This window comes from Poecilia reticulata, chromosome 1 (assembly GCF_904066995.2).
Source record: "Poecilia reticulata chromosome 1, P_reticulata-male-v2, whole genome shotgun sequence".
Classification (NCBI taxonomy): domain Eukaryota; kingdom Metazoa; phylum Chordata; class Actinopteri; order Cyprinodontiformes; family Poeciliidae; genus Poecilia; species Poecilia reticulata.
Genome location: NC_088830.1, coordinates 7,127,469 through 7,155,276, shown reverse-complemented (window position 1 = coordinate 7,155,276; position 27,808 = coordinate 7,127,469). Strand labels below are relative to the sequence as shown.

Here is a 27,808-nt window from a genome sequence, read left to right as displayed (position 1 = left end):
TGTATTTCTATGTATTTAGGTTTTTGGGTAGCTTCAAGGTTTGATCTTTATTTTACAATTTGCACACACACTCAGTGTGAAATTCCTTTGCACAGCTTAAGATGAATAAAGAAGAAAATAACTCAAAATATGGAACTCCCATGCTGTCAATATTGTGTGTTGTCAATATATATAGAATACTTTTAACATATTTAATTCTAGGGGTGAGCAATATTAAGAAAATATGTGATATTGTATAATTACTGGTGAACTGGTGAAAGATGTGACTTACAATAAAAAATATAAACAAGCGATAGAAAAGTATTTCTGCTTTGGTTTCATGGCAAACATGGACCCCAGATAATGAATCTCTCTGGCTACAGGAGAAGAGAAATGAATGTTTTGTTTGTCTGAGCCAGGCCATTAGATCTTTCCGGAACCTAATTTAAATCCTCAAAAAGGTTCTAAAATAAAGCCGCTGTTATGTTTAGCCCCTTAAGCATAATGGAAAGACAAGACTTGGTAAATACAAGACGTACAGCGTTTTGTATCGATTCCTTATTTGGGCGGGGCTTCCTTATTTGGCTCCAACAGTTGAACAGAACAGTTGTTCTGTTCAACTGTTGGACTCGTTTTTTGAGTCATCGTTCACAGCTCATCCTACAGGACGAGTCAGGGACACGTCATCTTGTCAGACGACACAACCAATAAAAATAAACTAAATATGCTATTTTAACAAATTTCACTGAAATCAGAATAACACAAAAGCTCGAATAACTGTCCCTGCCGCCAGTTTGACGCCACGAAGCTAACAGGACATTAACAGCATCCATCGCTATGAGGGGAGAAGAGCCGAGCCGTTAATATCGATCCGATATTTGGAAGTGTGGCCAACATGGACTGAATGACTTCATCCACTTCCTCCGCTGCCATGGCCATGAAACTACAGACTGCAGATCTAAAACTGCACAGAAAATCAACATCATCGTTCACAACTTGTCCTTCTGTTCGCTGATTGACCCGCTTGAAATTCTACTGGAGAAATCCGCTTGATTTGAACGAACAACGCCCATCGTTTGTTCACTGCAGGGAGGTGAGAATCCACAGGAAATGCATTCGAAGGCTGGTAGGGGAAGGAAGCAGTAGAAAGTCTGTGAAAGATCGGAGTTAAAGTCATATGCTCTACAATGAAGAAAAATTCAGTGAATTTCTGTGGACATTTGGTAAAAATATTCTGGATTTAATTAGTGACAGACTCTCATCTGTTCTTTTTTTTTTTTTGCCTCAAAGGCAACTTCCTTCACAGATTTTATTGTAGTCACATGAGAGGAGGCTACTTACAGCCTAGTGCTGCAGTCATAAGTTTAAGATATATTTTAAGATCTGCACCATTTTATTTTACTGGGAAACAAACATAAAAATTTGCCTCAGTCATTCTTTTGTTGCATCGTACTTCTAAAGCATTAAGGTTATTTTCCACATTGGTTCAGATTAAAAAACCCACTTCATTAAATAGTCACAAGCAAGCGTGTGGGTGGGTTCCTCTTCCTTTTTGGTTGCTTCCACAGTTAGGAGTCAGTAGTCTACGCTTAGAACTTTAGTAACCTCTAAGGCTGATGGAGCTACAGATACCAGCAGGGCCATGAAGCCGTCATGTTCTAAGGAGCAGCTGTTCCCTCTGTACCAGGTGAGTATCACTTTCTGATTAATATACATTCATCTTGGCTTGAGCACTTGTATAAGTTCAACTGATTGGGATCCATCCGCTTCGTCCATTTTGTCCTACACAAACCGATCCATCCTCACAGAAGGTGGGTAAAATGATCAAAAGGTCTTTAAACAACTGGATGAAAGTTCAAGACGTGAAACAGGACCAGAGAGATAACTCATTGTTGGGTCTATGACCTGCTAGTTGCTCTTTGACAATCAGCTCTTTGGTGATAAAACAGTATTTGTAGCATTATGCTAGTAAAAATGCCTTAAAGATCCTATTTCTGTTTTGCTAAAGCTACAGTTAAATGGAATTTAATGGGGGCAATGTTATGCGATTTCCAGCTTCAGAATAGTAAATGTTAACTTCAGTTGTTCTAAAAATGCTGAATATATGACTTAAAAACAATTGGACCTCATAATTTATTTATGTTTTTTAATTGGGCAGCTCTCTTTAAAAACATTTTAAAACATTTTACCATCGTTGCACAAAAAAGTAACTGTATAATGAAATAATTATTGGGAAATCTTTAAAAAGAGTCATAGTCAGCTGTGACACAGAGTTTTTCTTTGAATCCCATTTCCTGAGTGCAGAATACTTCCTCTTGCCTTTTCTGACAGTTTTTATTATCACTTAGCTTAACTACAGCATTTTGTGTGTTTACTTATTATTTTAATAATAAATCCCACAGGAAATCATATAATTTTAGATTGACATTATTTTGATTGAGTTCTTTGGATAGCTGTGGTGTAATTGTAACACTGTCCACATGGGGGCAGCAATGTTTGACCAAACAGAGAAGGATCCAGACTGTTTCAATACACATATTTACTATTAGAGTCTCGTCAAGGTGTGTAAGGTTGTTTTAATCTTTTAAAACATCACAGTATTTCTTTGTTTTGTTAAAGGCAAACAAAACAGTTGCAACTGGGGCAACGGGGAACTTCACTAAGTAAAAGACAACATGCAGGAAAATACAGATGTGAAAGTTCGGCAGATTTTCTGTGGCTTAACAGAAAGCTGAAGTTGAACACATTTTGGTATTTCAGAAACAGAAGCATCATGTTTTCCAAGTTTTTCTTACAAGCACTGACTCGTTCCAAACTCTGCAACTTTTAGGTTGGTTTTATGCATCGCAGTCAGAAGTTTGACTTGGTATTTTTAACATTTTCAAAAGAATAAGCAAACAATATTATGGAGGTCGCCATGACATCATGCCTGAGCATGATGTCATGCTCAGGCATGACAACCCATTCGCTAAACGCGAATGGGTTGTCATTTGGTGTCCTACGAGTTATTCTAGAGTTACAATATGTTTTCTTGTTGGTCTGCTTTATTATTGTATGAACAACTGAAACCGGATGTTTTACACAAATCTTTTCTTTTTCTCTGATGTTAATTTATGCTTCTCCTGGTTTTGGTCAACTGGGATTAACAAAATTACTTTGTGATGACAAAGAAATCACATCTTTGGACTGGTCGCCAGTCCACTTTTGAATATGTTTTAAAATAACTTCTTACACGTTAAAAGCTAGATTAAAGTTTTAAAGTGCACTCGTAGATGTTACATTTTGGAGCAATGCATTGTGGTCTGAAAAAGTAAGATTGAAGTGTTTGGCCATTATTAGCATTATTACATTTGGAACAATAAGAGGGAAACTTCACCAGTCTTCTCTGTGACTTATGGGAATTCCAGCATCATGTTTATGGGAGTTTTGCAGCAGGAGGGACTGGTGCACTTCTTAAAACTGTTGATATCACGATGAAGAAAAATACTGTTTCAAAGCCAGTGAAGCCAGTCAGTCTAGGTCAAAAAACATTTGATCTGAGTCATACAATTTAAAATGTGCTTCCAAATATATTTGTACATCTCTGAATTCAAAGAGTTTTAAGAAAATGAATCATAATTACATCAACCTTAACTGTATGTCAACAGGAAGGCTTTAGTCTCATTTAATATTTGTGAGGTAAAAAAAAAGGTTATGCATGTTTTTATACAATGTAAGAAATCATCTGAGCACTAATATGTAGATCTAAATAAATATTCTCGAAGTCAATAGCTTACTCACACCACATGAAAACACACACAACCTTCTTTTCCTTCGTTAGTCGTTCTTTCTAACAAAACCTGCCTCAGCAAAACAAAAAAGGAGGAAAAGAAAGAAGATCCCAAAAAGAGCTGAGGCAAAGGTCAGGTCCATTATACCAGCAGGACTGATTGAGTCTCCATCTGTAAAAAAAACAAAACAAAACCCCACCCCAGAAAACAGAGATAAAATGCTAAAAACCACAATCCACTGTGGTTTTCAGGCTCTTCCGTGTTCATCAGGTCAGGTGGAGGAGCGAATGTTCAACAGTTTCATTAACGCAGCCTGAGACTGGGTGACATGTTGGCTGCGGTGCTGCTACGTTTTATTATGTTGTATATATGAAGGCTTTGCAACTTTATACATTTGCTTTGTTGATACCTTAAAATTAATTATGGGACAGATGAATATGACGCAACTTCTGCAGTCCATTAAAGTCTTTGAGATGTTGTAATGCAAATAGTGCGCCTTAATAATTTATGCAAATTCTGAATTCAGACATATTCACTGCTATATTTAAAATGAAATAAAAAAGCAAATATGTCAGATCTTTTCAATTCTGTATAAATTATTTTAATTATTTTTTTAAATTATACTTTTAATTTAAAGCTGAAATTCTTAAAGCGTTTTGTTGACATTCTGCTTTGAGGTCTGTCTGTGTTCTGTGGGAATTTAAGCGCTCTTGGGCTCCCCCTGCTGGAATCATGGGCTTATGTCACTGTAAGACATGTTATCAGAAAACAATTACCAGAAAAGTTATGATTTGTCAAATGGAGTCACAATTTACAAAAATAAATAAATAAATAAAAATAGTAATTTTTATTCTTTCATATAATTCTTATTTCTCAAGCAGAATCCTCTCACTCTTGCAGATTCTGCTTACAATATTGAGGCAAATGTTAAAAGAATAATGTTCTTAGTAAGTAACATTCAAAGCATAGACCAGGATGTGCTTATTGAAAACACTTTGATGGATGATCTGTCTGTAATTATCACAGATTTAGTTTTCTTTGCCTCTCCTGAATATTTAAACCAAGAGTTTTAAAACTCTTTAAAATTCTACAGCAATGAAGAAATTGGTCTCTCAGAACTGAAATCATCACCACTGCTGCATTTCCATTGAGCATATAATTTGATGTTTCGAAATTAAATTCACTTAATGGTAACATGCCAATTACAAAATAGCTCTCCTTTCTCCCTAAAAGGTTTTGGCGCTAGGACGAGGTGGTTGTTTTTTGGTCATACCAAATTTGGTTTATTTCGCAATGAAAACACTTTCTTCGCATCATGAGTCACATGATCAACAACCGGATGTTGCCTCTGTTGCAAACCATGAAGAAAAAGATGACAGGAAGTAGCTGGGAGGATCGTGGCGCGGTACGTTTGTTTTTTCACAACATTAAAGGAATAGCAGCGGCATTTCCAACTTTGTCTGTATTCTGCTATTGTTGAAACATCACAATTTCTCAAGTGCAGTTTATCCATTACATAAGAAACGCAAATATAATCACACGTGAATAAATTTATGTAGACGATAATTCATTAAAAATCATGCCGCGTTATCATCCTCCAACTACTTCCTGTCGTCTTCTTTTTTGTGGTTTACGCAAGTGTCAACATCCGATTGATGATCATGTGACTTGTGGGATGCGAAAAAAAGAGTTTCCATTACAGTTTTGCAAATTAAACCAATTTCGACACCAACAAAAAACCCACGTCATGTTAGCGCCAAAACCTTTCATTGAAAACCAAGGTTTTTTTTAATTTACAAAAAGTCTAATTGCACAATTATATGGTCAATGAAAACACAGCTACTGTGAACACAGGTCACAGGACAACATCACAATTTCAAATTAGTGTTTTTTTCAACATCAGGGGGATATCGACATCGTTTCACGTGCTTTTGCAATGGAAACGCAGCGACTGGTGACTGCGAAATATGGATTCAGTCTGATTACAAAATTATAGAGTTCCTTCTGAAATTGTGTAAAAACCTCTGAATGATCTTGAAGACTAATGTGTATTTACATAAACACAGTGGCTAATGTAAATTTGATAAAAGGTTAAACTATATTATTACACTGATCTAATTCAAGACAAAATGGGGGAGAAACTAAAAAAAAATGTTCTTTAAAATGTAATACTGGAAAGCAGGAGACAGGTCCTCACGAGAGTTTGATGACTATCTTTCAAGAGCATCTAATTCCTGGTTTGAGGGAAGAAGAAAAAAGAAAACTGCGTAAATCGTCACATGGTAAGCAAAACGCAGCAGTTTCCAAAAAGGCAGGTTCTACTTCCTTCAACTTAGAGATAAAGTGCTGTGAAAAAGGAAACGGAAAAAAAAAAGAGCAAAACAAAAGCTTGGGGTTTTCACCCTGACGTTTCGTATTGCAGATCACACAGTTACTATCAGCAAAACCACACGCCGCAGTCCAGCCACAGCTTTGTTGTCAGCTTTACGTACGTTTCCCCGTCGTCACTTTAGAGAGGGAGAACGAGAAACATGAAAACTACAGACTAGTCACTTTGAGTTCAGGAGGTACGAAGTAATCAGAAAAGCTCAGAACTCTCTACTGAACAGCGCCGCGCAGGTAGGCTGCTTTCCTGACTGATTTTGGTGAACAGGTATTGATTTTAAGCCATCGTTTTTTCACTACAAGTCTTGAATGACTCTGGCGAGAAGCTATGTCATCTCAGTCTTAATATCCTGATGTAGATGACGATAAAGTCGTGTGTTCGGAGAAAACAAAGCGGGTTTCATTGGTGTCTTTTTCGGCTGAGTGAGATAAAGCTGTCATATTGTGATAACAGCTTGACAACATTAAGCAATCGTGAAAGCCTTTTTCTTTAGCTTTTGTTGTGTGTCTCTCTTGAAGTTGTTAAATAAAAAGGTATTTTAATGTGCTGATGAAACATCTCCATTTAAGCCACACGTGTGGTAAACCATGTGAGGTTTTTAAAAAAAGATTTCAGTCATGGTAAACGCTCACAAACATTTAATTCTTACCCTTTGACTGTGTTTTTATAGTAAAATTTTAAATTAAAAGAGAAAAGGGAAAGTTTTTGTCTATTTGAAATGTGCGGTAAATGCAGGAAACGTGTGGAAAGTGCAACAAGATGGAGAAATGACGCTGACAAATGAGGAGGTGGGTAGAAGACAGCCAAACGTCACAGAGTATCCAAAGGTCATCTGCTCAAGGTGGTGACACGACCAGGTGTTGTTGTTTTTTTACTACTGGTGCAGTCAGGGGATTCAAATTATTATTGGGAAAGAACTAGTGAGGGATCGTTTTAAATCCAGCAACAAGCCCACACCTTTTTTCCACCGAGCCGTGCCACGCGGTCTGCTGCCGGGGTTTACATCGCTCACTCCCACATGTCACATCCTGCTGTCGAGCCAGCTTCTCCTTCCATCCACCCACTTTCATTCAGTTATGAAAAAAAGCCATAAATCATCATGTACAACCAGAAACGGAGGTAACAAAGTCTTTGTAAAGTCCTGGCTGAGGAAACTAGATAAGATGTGACTGATTTAAAAGGGAACTCAGCTCTGTTGAAATGCCAGGTTTTTGATGAGACCAGGGCCAGATTTGCAATGATGCGGGGCTCTGGGCTGGATCCAGTTTTGGTGCCCTGTCCTCTAAAAAATATGTTTTTTACTAATTCAAGAACTGTAATTTCTACTAATTACAGTTCATTAATAGGTAGTCATATACACCAACGTGTATGAACTGATTTAATGGTAGGTTTAATACGTTCCCTGTCCAACAGCTCCATGTTGTTCCTAAAGAAACAGCTAAATGTTATAATTTTCAAATATCTTGATATTGTTTTTATTTATAAAATCCCAAAATATTGAGATAACTCACCGGAAAACTTCAGTTTCAGTAATTGTACCATTTCTATATTTTCTATAAATATTGGATAACTGTATTAACTCTTCCGTAGTGTACATATAATCTTGCGGACTTACTTTATACCCTTCTCCTGACTGATACCCTTGTTCAATGTGGTTACATTACCCATCGTAACCTCTCTGTGGACCAGAGCGAAAGTTAAATGATGTAAATGCCAAGATAATTATAGGACAACTGAACCTAACTTTAGTATTATCAGATTATCTGTAAGCAATGTGAGGCTTTTACCCCAGAAGACTGAAGGCTGGAACTAAAACTAAGGCTGTTTTCACACTGGACAGTCCGGTAGGCTGTTTGATTGGGGACCAAAATAGCAACATTTGTTACATTTTCAGCTGGTGTGGTTCGCATTCGCACAGTACTTTGTCAAATGAACCAAACCCTTTGAGAAATCGGTTCCCCCTCTTGCCTGTGGTGGCGCTGCACCGAGAACCACTGCTGAAAATGATACGCAAGCCTCTGAAGAAGACATAAAGCGCAACGTCCTTCGCAAAATGTGAACAAAAATGTAATGGTGTCAGATTTTAGCGATTGCAGGATTTCTCCTCTGTCTTTGCTAAAAGACTGCGAGCCATTTCACCTGCTCTCACATTTGTTTTGGTTGTAGTTACCCAGAATGCCGTGCGCCTTAGACTGCTTCCTCCTTTTGGAGCGGTCTCCGGTCTGCTTGCGTCGCCACCAGAGTGGTGGCGGAGACCTAGGGTGTTAGGAGGACCAGAGTTCGATTGCGTAGTCACACCTCCACAAACGAGGGCTGGTGTGACACCCTGGGGGTGTGAATGCACCCCAATGGGTTCATTCACACCAGTCCTGCTTAGTCTGCTTTAATCAAACTATCAGGTGTGAAAACACCCTAATGTTCTTCAAAAAAGTCCTATATGAAGACCATGTACCCTTCTACACTGTTTTACTGCTAAACCGTACAGTTATTATTAAGGGAAGGAGAGTTTGGGAGTGATTTATAATGTTCTCTAGTTTTTTAGACCTGGAGTTTCAGAGGTATGTTCACTTTTGAGAGCCACTCCGTTTCATAAGAGGTGAACTGGTTCACTGTTTTTTGCAACGCCACCAAAATAGGCCACTCACTTGGCCTATTTTGTGCTCAAACACTCAACCTTTCTTCTTCCACTATACAGCTTTAGTGCAAAATACCAATCACCTTCATAGAATCTGCTTTTCCAAGAATACAAAAACAGTGAAATTTATCAGTAAAGAAAAGGACATGCCTCCGCCTATAGTTCAGCCAGATGAAAGATTTGCACAATATCCCTTCTTTAAATGCCTCAGTTGACAATAAAAAAACAAAACCCTGCACTTTCTCTGTTAGATTTCAGTATTATTATAAGTTACCAGTCAATAAAAGTTATAGATCAGGACATGACCAAAAGGGTTTTTTCTTCGTTTATTTCTTGTCAGAAAACAAAAGTAGATTTCCGGGAAGAAAAATAGGTTAGGAAGTGGGTTTTTTTCTCTACTTTCTGTAGTTTGTGGTTGTTTTCTTGCTTAGGTCTCTATAAAAACAGAGTGAAAAAAAGAGAGTCTGCGTTTTCAGTTTTTCTGTTGGACCTGATCAGGGGAAGTCCAAATGTCAGAGGAAGACAGAAAGAGAGCATGAATGTAGTTTTTTTTTTTAAGCTATAGGCACAGTTTAAGTAGAGCCCTAACAAGTGAGATAAGACTGTTTTAATCTGATTATACTAATAAAAATGTTGTTTCCAAACATGTTACTGCTGTTTTGTACATGGGCTTTAAGGTTAACTGAAGTGAGTCACTCAAATTTCCAAATGTGACTCATTGTACAAAACTAGGCTGCCCTTAATCTCGTTCTGTGGCTTTAAAGCTTGTTGTGCAGAAGCCTAACTGATCTGGACGTGACGCTTTGGGCATGGTGTGTGACGTTTGGGCATTTTCAGCATGAAAGGTACAATGCTGAAAATGTTTGCAGCTTTTCAGTCAGTCCGTCCGTCCATACAGGCCTGAGTTCAAATAAGACTCAGTGTCTCAGCAGCAGAGTTATGTAGTATCATTACTTCAGCAACTTTAGAAATACTCTATTTCTACTATGCTGTACTTTTTTCTTTTACTTAAGTCATTTTATCATGAAGTATTGCTACTCTTACTTGAGAGTAACATTTCTGGATACTCTGCCCACGTTGACTAACTTTACAGAATGAAGAAGAAGGTTGTTTTAACTAAAAATCCACTCATGCCTGCAATTTTTCTTAAAGTTTCATGTTGAAAAAAAAATTGACTTGGAAAAATGTTCACATTTGCCTGATTTTGTTATTTTGTAATCATCTTACCTATAAGAATTATTTTCATTTTGGTCTTTAAAATACTTAAATTTCCAAAAAGCTTTACATTTTGGTCCATCTGATGACGTCATTTAACTTTTTCTTTTTTTAAGTTGCCTGTTTTACCAAATCTTTTTTTTATATCCTTACTTGAGTAATTTCTCAGATGGTTACTTTTTACTCTACCTCAGCAGTAAATGGTTGATAATTTATCTGCTTTCTGACGCTAATATAAACCAAAGGAAATCCCATTATTGAACTGTGGCCTACATTGTTATGGTCTAGTAATTTAAACAGGTTAGTGACATTTTTACACCAGAACCTTGTTCTACGCTTCACTTCATGCGAAGGCTCTCAGCCGTTGATAAACGTTTGCTTCCTGGTGGCATGGACTCTGTTGAAGTTTTGAACTTTACCCAGGCGCTAACATTTGGCTGTGACTTATATAATGTGCCAGTTGGACGCTGTAATGCAGATGCTAATGCTAATTCAATATTTGTAAGAGTGGCCAACAGGGACTGAAAGGCTTCGTTCACTTCCTCCGTTGCTAAAACTATGGGCAGACTATGATTCTGAAACGGCGTGGAAAATCGATGTCATCGTTCACAACTTCTTCTGTTTGCTCATAGAAATTCTGCTGGAGGAATCCAGGTCAACGGGAGAAATCCCAGACAAAGAAGTTAAGGGAGATGAGAATCAGGCAGAACTGAGTAGGAAGGAAATGAACAAGCTAGTTCATTATACCGTCAGTGTTTCAAATAATCTTTCTGTTCCAAACTGGAAAAAAAAAAAGATCTGAAAGAAGCAAAAATAAATCATAAAGAATCATTTTGACTTGGGATATTTTTGCACAAAAGCAAATAGCCGTTAGTTAAGGTAAAGGTTATTGGTGGTAGCTGTAGGTCACCAACCTGATCGGAAAATCTGACTAAAATAAAAGAGTGCAATTTCTTTCCAGAATAACCATTAAATATTACTAAATACTAAAATATCTACTTCTTCTTTTCTTGTTACTGATAACACACCAAAGCAAAAACTACACCCTTCACTTTTTTTAAATGTTGCCTCTTTTCGGTAAACTATATGACTTCTAAAGAAGTCCCACCGTCTAATCAGATTAAAATTGCTTACAGGGGTGGAGGTGTTGTTGAGCAGGATGTGCACCTGTCAGAAATAATGGAACATGTTCTGGTTTTTATAAAAAACACTTTGACCTTTTATTAAACCGCACAAACAGGTGACCGGAGAAGGTGAGAACGCCTGCACATGGAAATGAAAGAACACACACAGCGCTGTGCAGAAATAATTAGAATAATAGCACTGATTAAAAAAAAAAGAGGCAGTCATTAATTGTTCCATTTATTAGTTTGGGGAATAAAAAATATTGCGCCAAAGACATTCATGTTCTCTTGGGATTGCGTTATGACTGGTTAAAAAAAAAAAGTTTTTAAAAATGTCAGCATTAGCACTGACTGAGAATCGTCTCCAGCTGTTGCTCCTGTTGCTGTTGTTGTGCAGAGACGTTTGCAGGGGGGCTCTGGTGTGCTTCCTGGTCGCTTTGCATTAGACTGCAGGAACCGCAGACCACAAATCCTACGTGAACCCACACATGCATTTCTTTTCGTCCTGTTTGTGACTCACTTCGAATGCTCCTGAGATTCTGATGCAGAAGCTTGAGAGCGGCCATGTTCAGTTGGATTGTTTCAAACTGTTGATTGTTGGTCAACAATCGGGTAAAAGTGCGTAGCAGGACGCGAAGGGGGTCGAGGTGGAGAGCGTGCCAAAATCTAATGCATGTTTTGTAATTTGAGATTTCGCATCAAGAATGTCACACACTGACTACATTCACAGCTTGTTTCTTCCTGTGTTCAGGTGCTACGGAGCCCCCTAGGGTACTGCGGAGTACCACTCTCTGTAACTGCAATATTTTCCTTTTGCGAGGGAACACAAAAGACATTTTTTCCCCATTCCCCCTTGGGGGCTCTGTAAGATCCACAGCAGGTGTTATTATAGAAAATCCCTGATCATCACAGGAAGAGACGAAGAGCAAAACACTTCTCTCGAAAATAGATTTCTTACCATTAGAGGATGTTATTTGAAATGCAGAAAGAATCGACTTAAAGTGAGAAAACACGCCTTTTGTTCATGAGGCAGCACTTCTCAGTAGTGATCTGGCACTAGTTCAGACGTTAGTTTCTGTGTTATCAGTTTATCTGTGATTTTTTTCATACTGAAAAAAAACCTTGTCTGACGTTCGTTTCGCAGCAGGTGGGAGGAAATAAATTGAGGAACTTGAAGAAGACGCTGAGCTGCTTCGCAGACAGGTAAGATGCTAAATGTTTCTCGTCTCCGTTCATGTTTATATTCTTCTTCTAAAAGAAAAGATGATTCATTACTTATTGCTGTCAGTTTTGAAAGGGGGATTACTTCCTATCATCAGAGAAAAACAAGCAGAACTAAACACTGATGATTCTGTGTGGCCTGCCACAACGAGTGGTTGAGGCAGGGGAGACTTTTTATTTTTAATTAAAGCAAAGTTATTACTGACAAATTAAAGTTTTCTGCAATGGAAAATATTAAGCGTAACACAAAGTGTTTGACTTTTAGCAACCATGTTTTCTCCTTTCTCTTAAATTTTGTAGTAAATATCAACGGACTGAGAGCACAAATCTGCTTTTATTAATTATTTAATTAAACCTCGCTTGATACAGCAGGTGTTTTTAAAGAGACAGCGACGCAAATCCTGAGAACACGCAGAATCTTTTTCTTTATTTTTGGGTTTGAGTTCTTTTGAGCCCAAAGGAATTAATTTGCAAACTCTTTCTTTTATTAATTTGGAAAAACTCTTTACGTTTTGCATCTACAGTGACTTAAGCTTCCATTTTCTATGAAAACAGAGTTATTTAATTGTTTAATTTGAGTTACTGCATGCTTAGCTTATTGTTGAGCAGTGTAAAATCAAATGCTGGAGTTTTTTTCTGACTTCCCCATTTTGGCCCAAAAAGTTAGAACGCCACTGCGTTATGGGACGTTGGAAGTTCAGAAGTAGATTCAAACAGAGGCAAGACATCAAACACCTTTTTGTTATCAAAACAATTCTCATTAGCAAACTTTAAGAAGTTTAGAAATGACTTTCTGTCTTATTAATCTTATCTGCGGTTGGTTGGTGTGTGTGTGTGTGTGTGTGTGAAATCTGTACTCAGAAGAAGAAAAAAAGTCGTTCGACACTCTTTCGCTGCAGGTGGGAGGAAATAACTTGAGGGATAAAAAGCAGACCTCGTCTCCACTCGGTGTTTTGCTCTTCTGAAAGGAAAAGGATTTTTTACATGTTGTGAGGTGAAGAGAAAAGAGCCGACTTTCTGAAATGTGGGAGTACTTTCTTGTAGAGGACATGTTGCGATGAGATTTGCATACAAGACATTTCGTAGGAAATGTTTTACCAAAGATTTTTCGGTTAGAACATCTTAGTCTGTATACCTCTACACCCACATCTCCAGACACTGTGGGAGACTGTTTTCATTATTCAGCTGAGGAACAACAATTATTATTAAAACAGTCTCACCTTTTTACCACTTCTAGTACATTCTAAGTACTTTCCTCTCCTCACATACGTTTTTGTCAAACAAGAAACAGGAAAAATACACGACAGCAGAAAACAAGATGTAAACATGAATACAATATCTAAGGACATTATAGATCATGTAAATGACATTAAAATTAAATTAGCACTCCAGGGTTGTAGTCTTTTAAGGGCAGATGTCATTTGAAATGAAGTTAGCGCATTAGCTTCTGCTAAATACCACATTGTTCCAGTTCTTTACTGTTTGCGGCGTTAACGTTTATGATTAATGCTCTAAGGTTAATGCAACTAACATTTTAGTTAGTTATCCACCAATGAATCTCCTCAGTTAGCTAGTAGCATGAAGACCAAGAGAAAAGTCAGGGAGTATCCCAACCTTGTATGTAAAGGTTATTATAATGTTTTTTATATATATATTTGTTAAAACTGTGTCACTCTCTCATGACAGTTTAGAATGAGACAGATAACCTGTAAACATTCTAGTGTGGCCAACTGAAGAAAATGCACCTGTCAAAAACAACCAATCAGAGGCAGGAGGAAGGTCTTAGTGCTGTCAACCATGCTGGTGTACACACTGCTAAACGTACTAATGATGGCAAAACATTTACCATTACAGAAAAACTGTTTATCTGACGTCATCTGTGGCTATGCTAACTAAGCTTGGCTGTCATGGCAGATTGTGCCATCAGGAAGATGCTGTAGCGTAGCAACGAGCATTGGGGAGGATGTGAGCGGCACTAACACAAGCATGATTGACAACGCCCGTCTCCTCCTGTCTCCTCCTGTCTGTGATTGGTTGTTTCTGTCTGAGCCACGTAGCTCTGTAGTAGGCACTGGGAGGAGGAGGAGGAGTTTGATTGCTTTCACAGATTATCCGTCTCATGCTGTACTGTCACGACATCGTGACGGTTTTAACAAATATGTAAAAGACACGTTTGTTAAACGTTACCTGCTGCAGCTTTAAATCTACTGGTTCACTCAAATAATGGTGTCGTGTTTGTCGAGTGTAGTATGTGAAGTTGAAGACACTGTGATGTGCCATGAAACACGGTGAAGCGATGTGAGCGGTAAAACTCCCGCTCACAGGTGTTTTCTGACCAGGTGTTTTCTCAGTACGTGTAAGTGGAACCACAGTGCAGTTGACCTGAAACATTTCCTAACCCTTTCAATACGTGTGTTCAGTAAATTGGTGTTGAAAAGAGTAACACTTATTTTCTTTTTTTTTCTATTTGTCAACTACAGGATGAGAAGAAGAACAGCTAGAAAGTGACTGATACCCTCAAACCTTCTGGTCACACATGTTGGAAATCCATCCATCCTGGTGATTCATATCTCAAAGAAAATAACTTGTTAAAAAATGGCGACAACTAGGATAGGACTCTTCCTTTTCCTTGTACTTTGTATCTGCAGATCTAGAGCTGATAATTGCCCCAGCCTTCCTCTAAAGAGTGAGTCATTTAACTCGATATTTGACAAATACCTGAAATTCTTCTTCTTTTTACGTTAATTAAATGCCCACCTTCTTGTTTATAGGTCTCACTTGCTACAATGACTTCAACAATGTTATAAACTGTGTGTGGAACAGCTCTCATGTCCAAAATCCTGCAGACGATGTGTGCACAGTACATGCAAAAAAACTTGGTTTCAAGTAAGAACAGCAGCAGTTTTTTTTCCCCTACATGAAATGCTTCTAAGCAACGCTGAAGAAAATTAATTAATGGTTTTTCTCTTTTAACCAGTCACTACAGTGCTTCATGTGAGCTAAAGCCCATTGATGCATCAAACCCAGCTTTAAAAAACTGCTCAATGAAATTCAGGAAGACCTTTATTGTGAGTATGCAACATTATTCTTTGGCTAAGAAGGTTCAAATTGGCAGCTTCTGCTTCTGGAAAAGCTTTGAATCTTAAATATGTCTCAAATAAAATAAATGTCCTAACTAGCTCTCAATTCTTTTCTACTTTTTCATGTTTAGTCTCAATTTAGCTTTGTCAGGAATCGTGTTCAGTTTTACAGAAGCATAGAGCTGCCACTCAGGCTGATGAAAAACAGACATTTCATGTAGACTGGATTAGTCTGATGTGACATAAGTTAAAAAGTTATGTTGTTCAAAGATGAAACAAATATTATCAGGGGACCCAGATGATTTAACACAGTACTTTAACTGATGTATTTATATTTTTATCCCCTATTTTAATCCATTGCTTGAACCCTTTACTCAAATGATAATGTCTGTATTTGACGAGAAAGAAAAAGGGAAAATTTTTCATTTTCAAAATTTCTAAATGTTTCTATTATGTAGGAATGGCCAACAAAAGCTGATGTAATTGCTTCTTAAAATGTTTAAAATGGCTATGTGTTCTGAAAGTAACAATTATTTTATTAATTTTCAGTTCCAGTCATTTCATAACCTAACCCTTAATGTGAGCTGCATGCCTTCAGGACATCGTGAAGTCATTTACTACGAGCCGGCGTGTCACAGTGAGTATAAACTAAGCACACTGACTTGCTAAAATAAATCCGCTAAAAAGGAGCTGGTTAGTTGTACATTCGAATTTCAGCTGGGATGTGGGTCTTGCTTAGGCGTCTGGCAGCTGAAGGAGGAACAGCTTATCCTGCTCTCTCCCGTCCTTACTGATAACTTTGCTTGTGAATTATTTTTAAAGTCACAATTTTTATGGTTTTGTTCACATTATCGACATCATAACTGGATTACTTCAAACCTAAAGACCAGGAGATTTTCTCACTTTTATTTTTACCTCACTTTTCTTCACCTCCAAGTTGAACTAGGGCAAAATGCCCCCGTCTGACCCCAAGGACATTAGCAGTATTCTACAACGACTTCAGTTTTTAGAAACAAAGATTCAACGGCTGGAGGTGAACTTTGAGATCAACGCTACCTGTGGATATGAAACAACTCTTCCTCAAATCAGCGGAGAAGTCGTACACCCCGCACCAAACAGCTCACCCTGGATCGCTCAGGGAGCCAAGCCAAAACAAAAGTCTCACACTGCAGATCCCATGACGACTAACGGGGAGAACCCCTCACCTGGATGAATCAGCGTGGCCAGCTCTGAGCAGAAACCCACCTTCAACCTCAACACCTGCTCCGCCAAAGAATAGCAAACAAGCAGCTGGAACCAAAACGACTACACCGAGCCCACTCCCAAGGACAAAGCGACCAGCCCGAGCCTCAAAACATCCTGACTCCGTGGGAATCCCACTGAAAAACAGATTTTCTGCACTTCAGCACGAGCCTCTGAGTGAAAACCCACCTTCAAACATCAGCAATGAGGCTAAACCAACGCATCCACCGCACAAAGCTCCGAAGGACAAAGTGACCACCAGGAAAACGAAAGGTATGCCAAGAGTGCTTATTGTTGGAGATGAGGCAGTAAATGGAATCAGTCATGTTTGCAATCCCAAGAAAACGAGAGTGGTTTCTTTTCTTGGTGACACTGTATCTGATTTGACCCGCAAAGTGCTCTCTCTAACCACTGATCAGCCAAACATGGAGACTTTAGTTGTGCATGTTGGAGTCAACGATCTGGCAAAGCAAAAATCCGAGATTCTGAAAAAGGACTTTAATATTCTTCTGGACACTATGGGAAAATTAAAAATGAAGTTATTTCTCAGTGGTCCAATTCCATCGCCTCAATGGGGAGACGAAAAACATTCCAGGCTGCTTATGATAAACAAATGGCTTATTAAAACCTGCTCTGCCAGCTCAGTGACCTTCATCGATAACCTCTGGATCTACTGGCAGCGCTTTCACCTCTTTGGAAGAGGAGGACGCAATCTTAACAAACACGGAATAAGGCTGCTCACTGCAAACATTTTTCATTTTATCAACAAGAACAACAATGTGACCATCGCTTCAGAAGAACAGGCTCAAGGATGTCTGACTAGGATGGAGCCCTCCGCATATCAAGAACAAACTATTCCAATACAAACTGATAAAACATCGGCTGTGAACAGAATGACTGGTTCCCCTCCTCCTTCCCCCATCCCACATCTTTCCCCCCTCCCTCCTCCTTCCCCCCTCCCTCTCTGCTCCTACACTCACTCACAAGATCAGAGTTTCTCAGAAAGTGAACCACTAAAGAGAGTCGGGCTTCACCTGAGCCGCCTGAAAATGCTGGTGGAGAATTCAGGTCAGAGAGAAAGACGGACGGACTCTTTCTCATCCCAGCTGGATAGTATGGATCAACAGGTTCGCCTCGGCACAACTCTCACTTCATCTAAGCCACCTGCCTCTGACCTCCCTGAAGATCCAGCACTCCGCATTTCTGAGGTCTGAGACCGGGGTCCAGATATTATCCTTACACCCGTCTTCCTCCAGAATGTGTCTGGCCCCCCAACATTGCGTAGCAGGACAATACCTGAACAGTTACAAAAAACAGAAATACAAAAAACAGTGGTCTTAATTCAAACCTCAGACTGATCCCCTATCTAAAGGAACCTCAGACTGAAGAGCTTTCAGCCTCCAAGTCACTTAAACTGGCTCTTTTAAATACCAGATCTCTCTGTGCTAAAGCTCTATTAATTAATGATTTCATCACTGAGCATAATATTGATGTTTTATTTCTGACAGAAACATGGCTGAACGACAATAATGAAGCAATCGTACTAATTGAATCAAGGCCTCCTACGTACAATTTTTTAAGTGAAAATAGAAAAGACAAAAAAGGAGGAGGTGTGGCTTTAATATTTAAGAATACCATGAGCTGTAGTAAAATCTCTCTGGGTAATTGTATGTCTTTTGAATATCTTGGAATAGAGGTTTAAAAGGTCACAAACGAACTTTGACAATAACTCTATACAAAACACCAACATATGTGGAAAATGTCTTTGCGGACTTCAATGAGCTTCTATCTCTCATATGTATTGATTACGATTGTTTGATAATTGTCAGTGATTTCAACATTCATGTTGACAGCCCCCAAGACCGAGGGGCTAAAAAGCTCTGTAATATATTAGAGAAATTTGGTTTAACACAACATGTCAAACAAGCAACACACACTCAGGGACACACACTGGACCTGGTTATCAGTAAGAGTGTGAATATTTCCAATGTCTCTGTAACTGATATTGCCCTGTCGGATTATTTTGCTGTTTTCTTTGACAGTTCTTTATCCGTTGACCCACTTGGACAAACAGCTACTATCACAAAACGTACTTTCACAGAAAACACAGCAGAAACATTTAATCAAATCTACTCTTCTTCCTCACTCTTAAGTTATAGTGACGTAGATAAGTTGGTGGATGATTTTCAGTGCAAACTTTCAGATATCATTGATTACGTTGCCCCCACTAAAGTAAAGGTTGTGACTGGTAGGAAGAAATCTCCATGGAGAAATGCACAAATGGTTCAATCTGCAAGACAACTCTGCCGTAGGGCCGAACGGAAATGGCGTAAAGCTCAACTGCACGTTTATTGTGACATCTACAAGGAAAGACTACGTAACTATCACACAACACTAAAACATGCAAGAGAGGCTTTCTTTGCAGATGTCATAAACAAAAACATTAACAATGCTCGAGCTTTATTTGCTACTGTTGACAGGCTCACAAATCCTCCAATGACGTTGCCACCTGAACTTCAATCTATTGCCGCCTGCAACAAGTTTTCAAGTTTCTTTTCAGAGAAAATTCAAAAGATCAGAGGATTAATCTGCACATCCACTCCAAAGCCAGTACCAATGCTGTGCCCAAACAAAACAAATGCAGGAAAAATGACCCAATTTCAACTACTAAATTATAAAACCCTAGAAGAAATTATAAGTCAATTAAGCTCCGTTTCCTGCTGTCTGGATGTCCTACCCACACATTTCTTTAAGAAAGTCCTGCCTGTTGTTGCTAATGATCTGATCCAAATAGTAAACTCATCAGGTGTTTTCCCCCAGGCTTTGAAAACACCGGTTGTCAAACCACTGATAAAAAAGAACAATCTAGACAAATCACTACTGCAGAATTACAGGCCGATCTCCAACCTCCCATTCATCAGCAAAATTATTGAAAAAGCAGTTTTTAAACAATTAAATAACTTCCTAACAATAATGAATCGCTTTGACTCCTTCCAGTCTGGTTTTCGTGCTCACCACAGCACGGAGACGGCCCTTGTAAAAGTGTTCAATGACATCCATATAAATACGGACTGTGGGAGAACCACAGTGCTGGTTCTGTTGGACCTCAGTGCAGCTTTCGACACTGTTGACCATGACATTCTACTTAATTGACTGGAGAGTTGGGTCGGACTCTCCGGTCCAGTGCTCAACTGGTTTGAATCTTACATAAAGAACAGGGATTTCTTTGTTTCAATCGGAAACTTCTCATCAGAGAGGTCAAAGGTCACATGTGGGGTACCCCAAGGTTCAATCCTAGGACCCCTTCTTTTCAATATTTATATGCTCCCACTGGCAAAGATTATAACAGGACATAGGATTAGCTACCACAATTATGCGGATGATGCACAGCTCTACATCACGATGTCACCAGGTGACTCTGAACCCATCCAATCACTGAACAGATCAATGTGTGGATGTGCCAAAACTTTCTCAGCTAAACAGAAACAAAACTGAAGTTATTATCTTTGGACCTAAAGATGAGCGAACTAGAATCAATGCACAGCTTCAGTTATTACAACTAAAAACCAGCGATCAGACCCTGGGAGTAGTGATGGACTCTGACCTGAACCTTCAGAGCCACATTAAGACAATCACAAAGTTGGCCTTCTATCACCTGAAGAACATCTCCAGGGTTAGAGGACTGATGTCTCAGCACGATCTAGAGAAGCTCATCCATGCGTTTATCTTTAGCCGCATTGATTACTGCAACAGCGTCTTCACAGGTCTGACTAATAAATCAATCAAACAGCTGCAGCTGATCCAGAACGCTGCTGCTCGGGTTCTCACTAAAACCAGGAAGATAGAGCACATAACACCCTACACTGGCTCCCTGTAGCTCAGAGAATAGACTTTAAAATACTGATGTTAGTTTATAAATCTCTGAACGGTTTAGCACCACAATATCTTAAAGATCTGTTAATGCTGTACCAACCGTCTAGACCCCTCAGATCTTCTGGTTCTGGTCTGCTCTGCATCCCCAGAACCAGAACCAGACGAGGAGAAGCAGCATTCAGTTTCTATGCACCACAGATTTGGAACAAACTTCCAGAAAACTGTAAAACAGCTGAAACACTGGGTGCCTTTAAATCTCAACTTATAACCCACCTGTTTAGAGTTGCTTATGGCTAAATTAGGGTTAGAGTGTGGGTTTTGATGTCTTCCATGTTTTTATGTCTTTTCGACGTTTTAATGATGTAATGTTTTTTGTTTTTATTTTTTTTTAAATCTCTCCCTTTCTCACTGATTATTTCTGTTTTTATTTTAATTATGTAAAGCACTTTGAAATGCCTTGCTGCTGAAATGTGCTATACAAATAAAATTTGATTGATTGATTGATTGGGCTATTTATTATTGGGGTCTGGCGGTCGGGGGAGGGTGTAATTTTCAGTTGCGGGTTGAAAATCTAAAGTGACAATTATAAAAGTATGAAACTTTTATGATTGCATAAAAGGTTAATCCTTTTCAGAAGCTGTTTCTTCAATCGTAACCTCATTGATTGCTTGTGTGTTTTTAACACGCACTAGCTGAAATCACAGCTTTAGCTTAGTCTAGTTAAAGGTGCTGCTGCCAAAAGCATCAATCAATCAATCAATCAATCAATCAATCAATCAATCAATCAATCAATCAATCAATCAATCAATCAATCAATCAATCAATCAATCAATCAATCAATCAATCAAATTTTATTTGTATAGCACATTTCAGCATCAAGGCATTTCAAAATGCTTTACATCATTAAAAACAAAAACACAGAGTCAACAAGTTGGGTTCTTTTTAACAAGTCCGAGCTTCAAAAGGACACATCTGTAGGTGTAAATGTAGCTAAACTGCTGAAGATTTATTTTTAAAAATACAGCAGTTCTCAGTAAGTCTCTGTAAAAATCACCTAAGTTTTACAGTCAAGTCATTTCCATGTTTATTGAAACAAGCAAACAAACAAACAAAAAAAATAATAAGTGTCCCGTGTAAAAAACACAAAGCACATAGTTTGCAACTAATTAACACAAAATGATAAAAAAAATAAATCCTGTAAGACATTTCATTGTTGACATTTTGTACAGAGGAACTGTTAGAGCCACCATTCATAGGTAGCTATCATTTTGTTATAGCCATGTAGTAAAGAAACTCTCAGATTTTAAAAACCCAATAAGATGATTTTGAGTTTTTGGCTGTAATGTGACAAATTCTGAAAAAGTTCAGTGAGCAGTAAGTGTTTTCGCTAGGAACCGTGTAACCTATTTGTGCATTATCTGATAGCTAACATCTGAATGTTGGATTTTGCAGTAAAATTGGACCCACCAGGACAACCTAATGTAAACCAGACCACTGTGACTTGGACCTTTCAAGCTGAAAACCACAAGAGAATTGACGAGTTCCAGTCTGAGCTACAGTGGAAGCAAAAGGATAAGTCATGGACTGTAAGTAAATATTTTAATATATTATAATACTATAATAAACATACTTCACCTGGTTAACTGCACCAGTGGCAACGAGATCATGTGACCCCTGCGCTGCGGGAAAAAAACCCATTTCCATTGCAGTTTTGCAAAATAAACAAATTTCGGTACGGCTGAAAAACTACCTCTTCCTAGCACCAAAACTTTTTATAAAATAACAGATTTTTTTTTTCTAAATTAGCGTGTTTGCATTAAGTGAATTAATTTTCAAAATGTCAAATTGCTCAATTATATGGTCGATGTAAACGTGGCTAATGAAAAACGATTTGGTCACTTCAGATGAAGTATGCTGGGTCTTAATGGTAGACTGTTGCAATGAGAGATCGAGAAACTACCAGCCTGCTGACTGTGTGTACCTTCTGTTTTTTCTTTACAGGATCACCCTGAAAAGAAAATAAAGGGCATCTATTGTAAAAGTAACTGCAGAGCTCGGCTGGATCCCAGTTGGTTCATAAAAGATGAGACTTACGAAGCTCGTGTTCGAGTGTTCATCTATAACAGATATCTTTCGGGAACCTGGAGTGACTGGAGCCCCACGAGTTCATGGGTGTCAGAAGTGGGAACATTGAAATCAACCCCAGGTAAAATGTTAGCAAACCTGAACAAAGGTTTTGTTGAACCCATTTTGATGATAACAATAATAATGGAAAACAGGAATGTTGCACATCAACTTTCTAAAATTGAACATAAAAACGGTGCATCCATCCCAAACACAACACACTTCTTTACAGAATCTCTACAGCAGTACAAACTTTGTAAGTAATGCCTCTCAACTAATGTGACCTTCTGTGTTTTTCAGAGTTGCATGTGGGTTTTTCCACCACCAGGGGCGTTTTGGCCCTGGCAGTGTTGGGTCTTTTGCTCGCCGGCGTAGGCCTGTGTACTCGCAAAAAACAACTGTGAGAAACTAAGACCATTTTCCAAAAACAGTTTTGTTAGATTTGCCATGTGTTATGTTAAGAGTTTGACCCCCATTGGGTGTCAGTCATCTTTGGCTTCGGTTTATGATGGAGTTTTTAATTGTTTCAGGATCTACGTAGTGAAAAGCTTTAAAGGCGAACCCATACCGGACCCTGGGAAATCTGAAATTTTCCAGGTAATTGAATTTATTTCTCTTAATTCTGTTTTTGTTGTTAATTTAGTGGAATGCTCTTAAAGCAATACTTAATTTAAGAAAAGTCTTGCAAAGCAATTTAAATATCACATTTTTATGCTAACCCACCTTATGTTTCGGCACAGGACTGGTTTTCTCTGAACTCGAAAGGTCAAGAAGTTATTCCTTCTTCAAAGCCCGAAAAATCTGCAGTCCGAGTGAGCTTTTAGGTTTTTTTTCTGGTTGTTTTTCTCAATACATTCACGTAATTGCTGTTAAAAAAGATTCCTCAAAAGATTAGATATTTGTGACACAATACAGAAATGTGAAAGCTTACAAAGTGTTTAACATTTAAGACATCAGTCAAGGAAAATGAGCAGGAAAATGAAAAAAGAAAAAAACATCTGAGCGATTACATATCCTATTTATTTTCATATAAACTTCCTAAAAAGTCTCATTATCATAAGAGTTTCACAACAAAAAGGTCAAACATGTAGATGGTACCATAGGAAGACAGAGTGATTGTACAGCAGTGACAACAACTAAACTAAAACTTTAATACAGAATGTTGTCAAGTTTTACTCTCTATAACGGAGGTAGTTGGTCCATACAAATAAATCTCAACAATTTATTATTGAAATATTATTTTTGGACTATTTCAAAAAGTGAAAGTGGGTTATCTTCCAGGTGTAAAATTTTCTATTAAATATAAGTGATTTCAGCCCACAGTCCTACTTGCTCTTTACCTGCCCATATTAATTAAGAGGGGGGTGGAAGGGAAAATGTAAAAAAAAAAAAAAAAATCCACCACATTTACTCTCACAAATGGAGCATGGCTTCTGCCATGATGGAACACAATTCAACGCCCTAGAAGTCTGCCTCTAGACCTGCAGAAAGAGTGAAAAAACAAAACCACAGCAGCATCACTGGGTAGTGTGCAGTCCAAGTTATTACAAGACGTATTTAGTGGCAACGGTGCTCCAACATAGAGCTCGGTGACATTTAAACTCATTTAAAACATCTGCTTTTTTTGGTTCCATCCATTGAATTCTCCCCCATCTTCATTTGTTTTTTCTGCAGATGTGGCTAAGTTCCCACTTCACCGGGGAATGCGTTCAGTCTTTCTTGAGCTCAGTGAATATTGTCTCCTACGAAGTAACCTCCACTGTGGACGCCATGAAGTTCTGCAGACCAGAAATAAAAACGATGCCAGACAGTGACAGCTATGACTCCAGCTGCTCCAGTTTCTCCAACCCCAGTTACTCCGAGCTCTGCTCTTCAGATTGCACGCCTGCTAAGAAGCTGCAGCCCTGCGCGCCCGACGCCCCTTACAAGCCGGCCGGCGGCCGAGGCGAAGAACGGGACGCTGAAAAGGATAGCGGAGCCACGGCGACAAAAGAACTGGAAATGGTCAAGTTGCTTTTTATGGGCGGTGATAAACAGAAGGCAGTGATTGTTTCAGACTACGAGAAAGTAGAAAAACAGCAACTGCAGCAGCAGGCTGAGAGGCTCAGGCTAAACAGTGTAGATTCGGGTATGTGCAGCTGTGAGGAAGTCAGTCAAGAGAGCATGGAAGCAGACAGCATCAATACGGCCGACGGACACGACGAAGGGACGAAGGAAGGAAAACAGGAGGACGAGGAAGGGGAGGGAGGGAACGCGGCAAAACTAGATTTCCAGATCTTGTTTGGTAGCAGTGGGAACGTCTTGGGCAAAAACTCTATCCAGACTTGTTTAGATTACAAACAAATCCCAAAGATGCAACCTGAGAGCCCCGCACCTCCATGCCAGGATTCAGGTGTTAGCATGATAGCGAAGGAGAACGAGGAACAGGAAAACGGCACAGAGGACGATAACAAACCCTCCGAAACGACCCGCTTCCTTTTCACACCTCATCCTCCAGGGGCCCTACCACAGCAGCCTTTAAGCACCACTCTGAGTTCGTTTTTACCGCCTCTCCACGGTAACGACATCCTGAAGCAGATTGCTCTGTCAGGTAGCATGCTGAGGCAGACCTGTAGCGACGGCTACATGCCGGTGAAGCAGAGAGAGAGCTGATAACGGACAGCAGGCCTTATGTCGCAGTTGGACAGCACTCATTGTTCCAACAGAGGGCGGTGCTCTTAATGAATGTATTTTCTCCGTTTTTATTCCAGCTTATTTATCAGTATGAGATACGAGGCACATGAGTCATAACCTACATGCTATTTGTATGAAAAATGCCTTTCTGTAGTTTGCTGTGGTGGCGCAGGGGCAAAGCACAACACACGTATTGAGGCCTTTGTCCTTGTGCTGGTGGCTGCAGGTTCGATTCCCGGCCTGACAATGTGTGCCGCATGTCTTCCCTCTCTCATTACCTTCTTTCCCGTCGAACTACTTTCAAATAGCGGCCACTAGAGCCAACAAAACCTTTAAAAAAAGCCTTTCCTTGTAACCATGGACACTGCCTTGTTGTGCGCCTGAAGAAACTATGTTACTATGGGTGCACAATATTTTTACATTAAAGTCACAGAACGTCACTTTTGAAAAGTATTTTTTACACGTTTGCTAAAACTGTCACTATGTTATGACAATATAATATATAATAGATAATCAGTGGTCAAACCTACCTCCTCTGCTAGAGACTCTTCCCGATAGTAGAATGCTAGGGCTAGTTAGCATAGCCACCGATGATGGGGGATAAACAGTTTTCATGTCACGATAAGATGTTTCTCCGCCATTAGCACATATCACGAGATTGACTGACAACGCTAGGACCCTCCTCCTGGCTCTGATTGGTTAGTTTACACAGTGCATTTTTTCAGATAATTAAGAATTTATCTTTTCACAGATTATCTGTCTCATGTCACATTTGTAAAAACTGTCACCACATAGTAACAGTTTTTACAAATTTGGAAAAACCTTTTCTTTTTTTTATAAAGGTTACATACTGCAGACTAGCAGATGAAAGCAGTGATCTTATCTCAGTATGGCTAAAGCTAAAAGTGCAACATCTTAATGTTTGATTCACTGTTAAAGTGAAACTGTGAAGGTAAAAAACCTGAAATTGGTACACTGGATCAATTATGATTTCTGTGCAATTCATTAAAAGATATTAATTTACTACTATATCATCAGTACAGCGGTAATAGTGGAGGACCAGGTTCAGTTCTGCTGGGGCTCTGGTCCCTTTATTCCCCCATCTAGAACCGCCCATGATGAGGTCAATTTGCCTTTACACAACTCACAAATTTATTCTTATTACAGCAACTCTATTGTGTAGTTTTGAATAGCATACTTTTATAGATTTTTTTTTTTTTACAAAGAATATTGTAACTTTTTCAGGCGATCCCTTTTCTTTTGTTCTTTCTTTCTTGCTTTTTTTTGGTTTGTTTTGGTCAAAAATTAATAAAAATACATTTCTGTTGTATATGATCTAATGTGAGTAAAAATGTTATCTTTTGGTGACAATGACACCCACACTGATCAGATGACATATTGGCAGCTGATATATTTTCCAATACTTGACCTTATTTATTTCCAAACATGGAGGAGTAGCTGTGCTATTTTTGAAATGACTGTTATGCCTACTAGTAAACAGTTTGTTTCTATTTATCATTTCTTTTTACTTTTAAATGTAGAAAACTTACCTTGCTATCGTGTTTTACTTTTATTTTACTATTTACTATTGCTTACTGACTTTGTATGTCAGTAAGCAAATACCAAATATTTTCCTTCTAAGAAATGTACAACAAATAAGCAGTACATGTAAATGTAGATAAAATACATTAAAATACATTTTAATACACGTATTAAAATGAAAACAGTTCTGTGTTTTGTCTTGCTTTTTTTTATTTAGACTTGAATGGATTTAAATAAATATATTTCCTGAGTAAAATCTTTTAACTTTACCTCTCTTTTTGGCAAAGAAAAGGCTCCTTTCTCCCTGGTTGTACTAACCATTTGACTTTTCAAACAGTGATGCCTCAAATTCACCGTGACATTCTCAATACTAGTTTTACCGGCTGAATATGATTATTTTGATGTTATTAATGAAACAAAAACATTTCCTGAAGACATTTTGACAGAGTCAGATGCTTGTTTTGCTTGAAGACGAGCCCAATGGAGAGTTTTGACCAAAAACCATGAAACCTACAACAACAAAAATCATATTTTCTTATAAAAGCATAAAAATTAGGTGGAAAAAGTTCAATCTGCAGTCACAATAATATCCTAGGTATATTTTTCGGAGAGATTTCCCAAATGTATCTGATTAGTAACTGTGGTAATAAAACAGTGAGCTTGAACATGTGAAAATATAAAATAAAGTTTGCTCCAGGTGTGGTAGGCGTACACACCTGGACAACGATAATCAAATTGTTGTCGCTGTTGTGCTTATTGCACCGCATCCTGCCCGTCGTGTGAAATTTTTCACCACGAATTCAGAAAACGTGCCGGGAAAAATGACAGCAGAAACGAGCAGCAAGTACGACGAAGGCAAAAGGATTCTTAACAGAAATCAAAACCAGACGATGTTTAGAGACGAGAAGGAAAACCAGTGAGATATGCCGCAATTTTAGAAGACA

General features: G+C 38.6%; 2 protein-coding genes across 6 annotated transcripts in view; one reads left to right on the top strand and one right to left on the bottom strand.

Annotated features, from left to right (window-relative positions):
- The window catches only part of rps19bp1 (ribosomal protein S19 binding protein 1), a 122,556-nt gene that overhangs the window by 7,472 nt on the left and 87,276 nt on the right, over positions 1–27,808 (bottom strand). Inside the window, exon 1 of one of the 2 annotated variants that reach the window (XM_081600796.1) lies at positions 9,650–9,659. The exons of the other annotated variant lie outside the window; for it this stretch is intronic. The gene's annotated coding sequence lies outside the window, so the exon portion shown is untranslated. Of the gene's footprint in view, positions 1–9,649; positions 9,660–27,808 lie in introns of those variants that run through there. 2 annotated transcript variants of the gene reach the window in all.
- Positions 739–26,157, top strand: LOC103478029 (uncharacterized). 4 transcript variants are annotated; one of them, XM_081600204.1, is made up of 12 exons: positions 739–1,666; positions 12,257–12,312; positions 14,811–15,016; positions 15,102–15,216; positions 15,308–15,398; positions 15,960–16,047; positions 21,978–22,111; positions 22,527–22,731; positions 22,950–23,049; positions 23,180–23,246; positions 23,390–23,461; positions 24,324–26,157. In XM_081600204.1, exons 3-12 carry the CDS (start codon positions 14,926–14,928, stop codon positions 25,299–25,301), a joined length of 1,941 nt encoding a protein of 646 aa, XP_081456330.1. In that variant the 5' UTR covers positions 739–1,666; positions 12,257–12,312; positions 14,811–14,925; the 3' UTR covers positions 25,302–26,157. The 4 variants fall into 4 exon arrangements, with proteins under 4 accessions (XP_081456330.1, XP_081456252.1, XP_081456301.1 ...); XM_081600126.1 differs by having other exon boundaries at positions 12,254–12,312; XM_081600175.1 differs by lacking the exon at positions 739–1,666 and adding an exon at positions 5,687–6,368.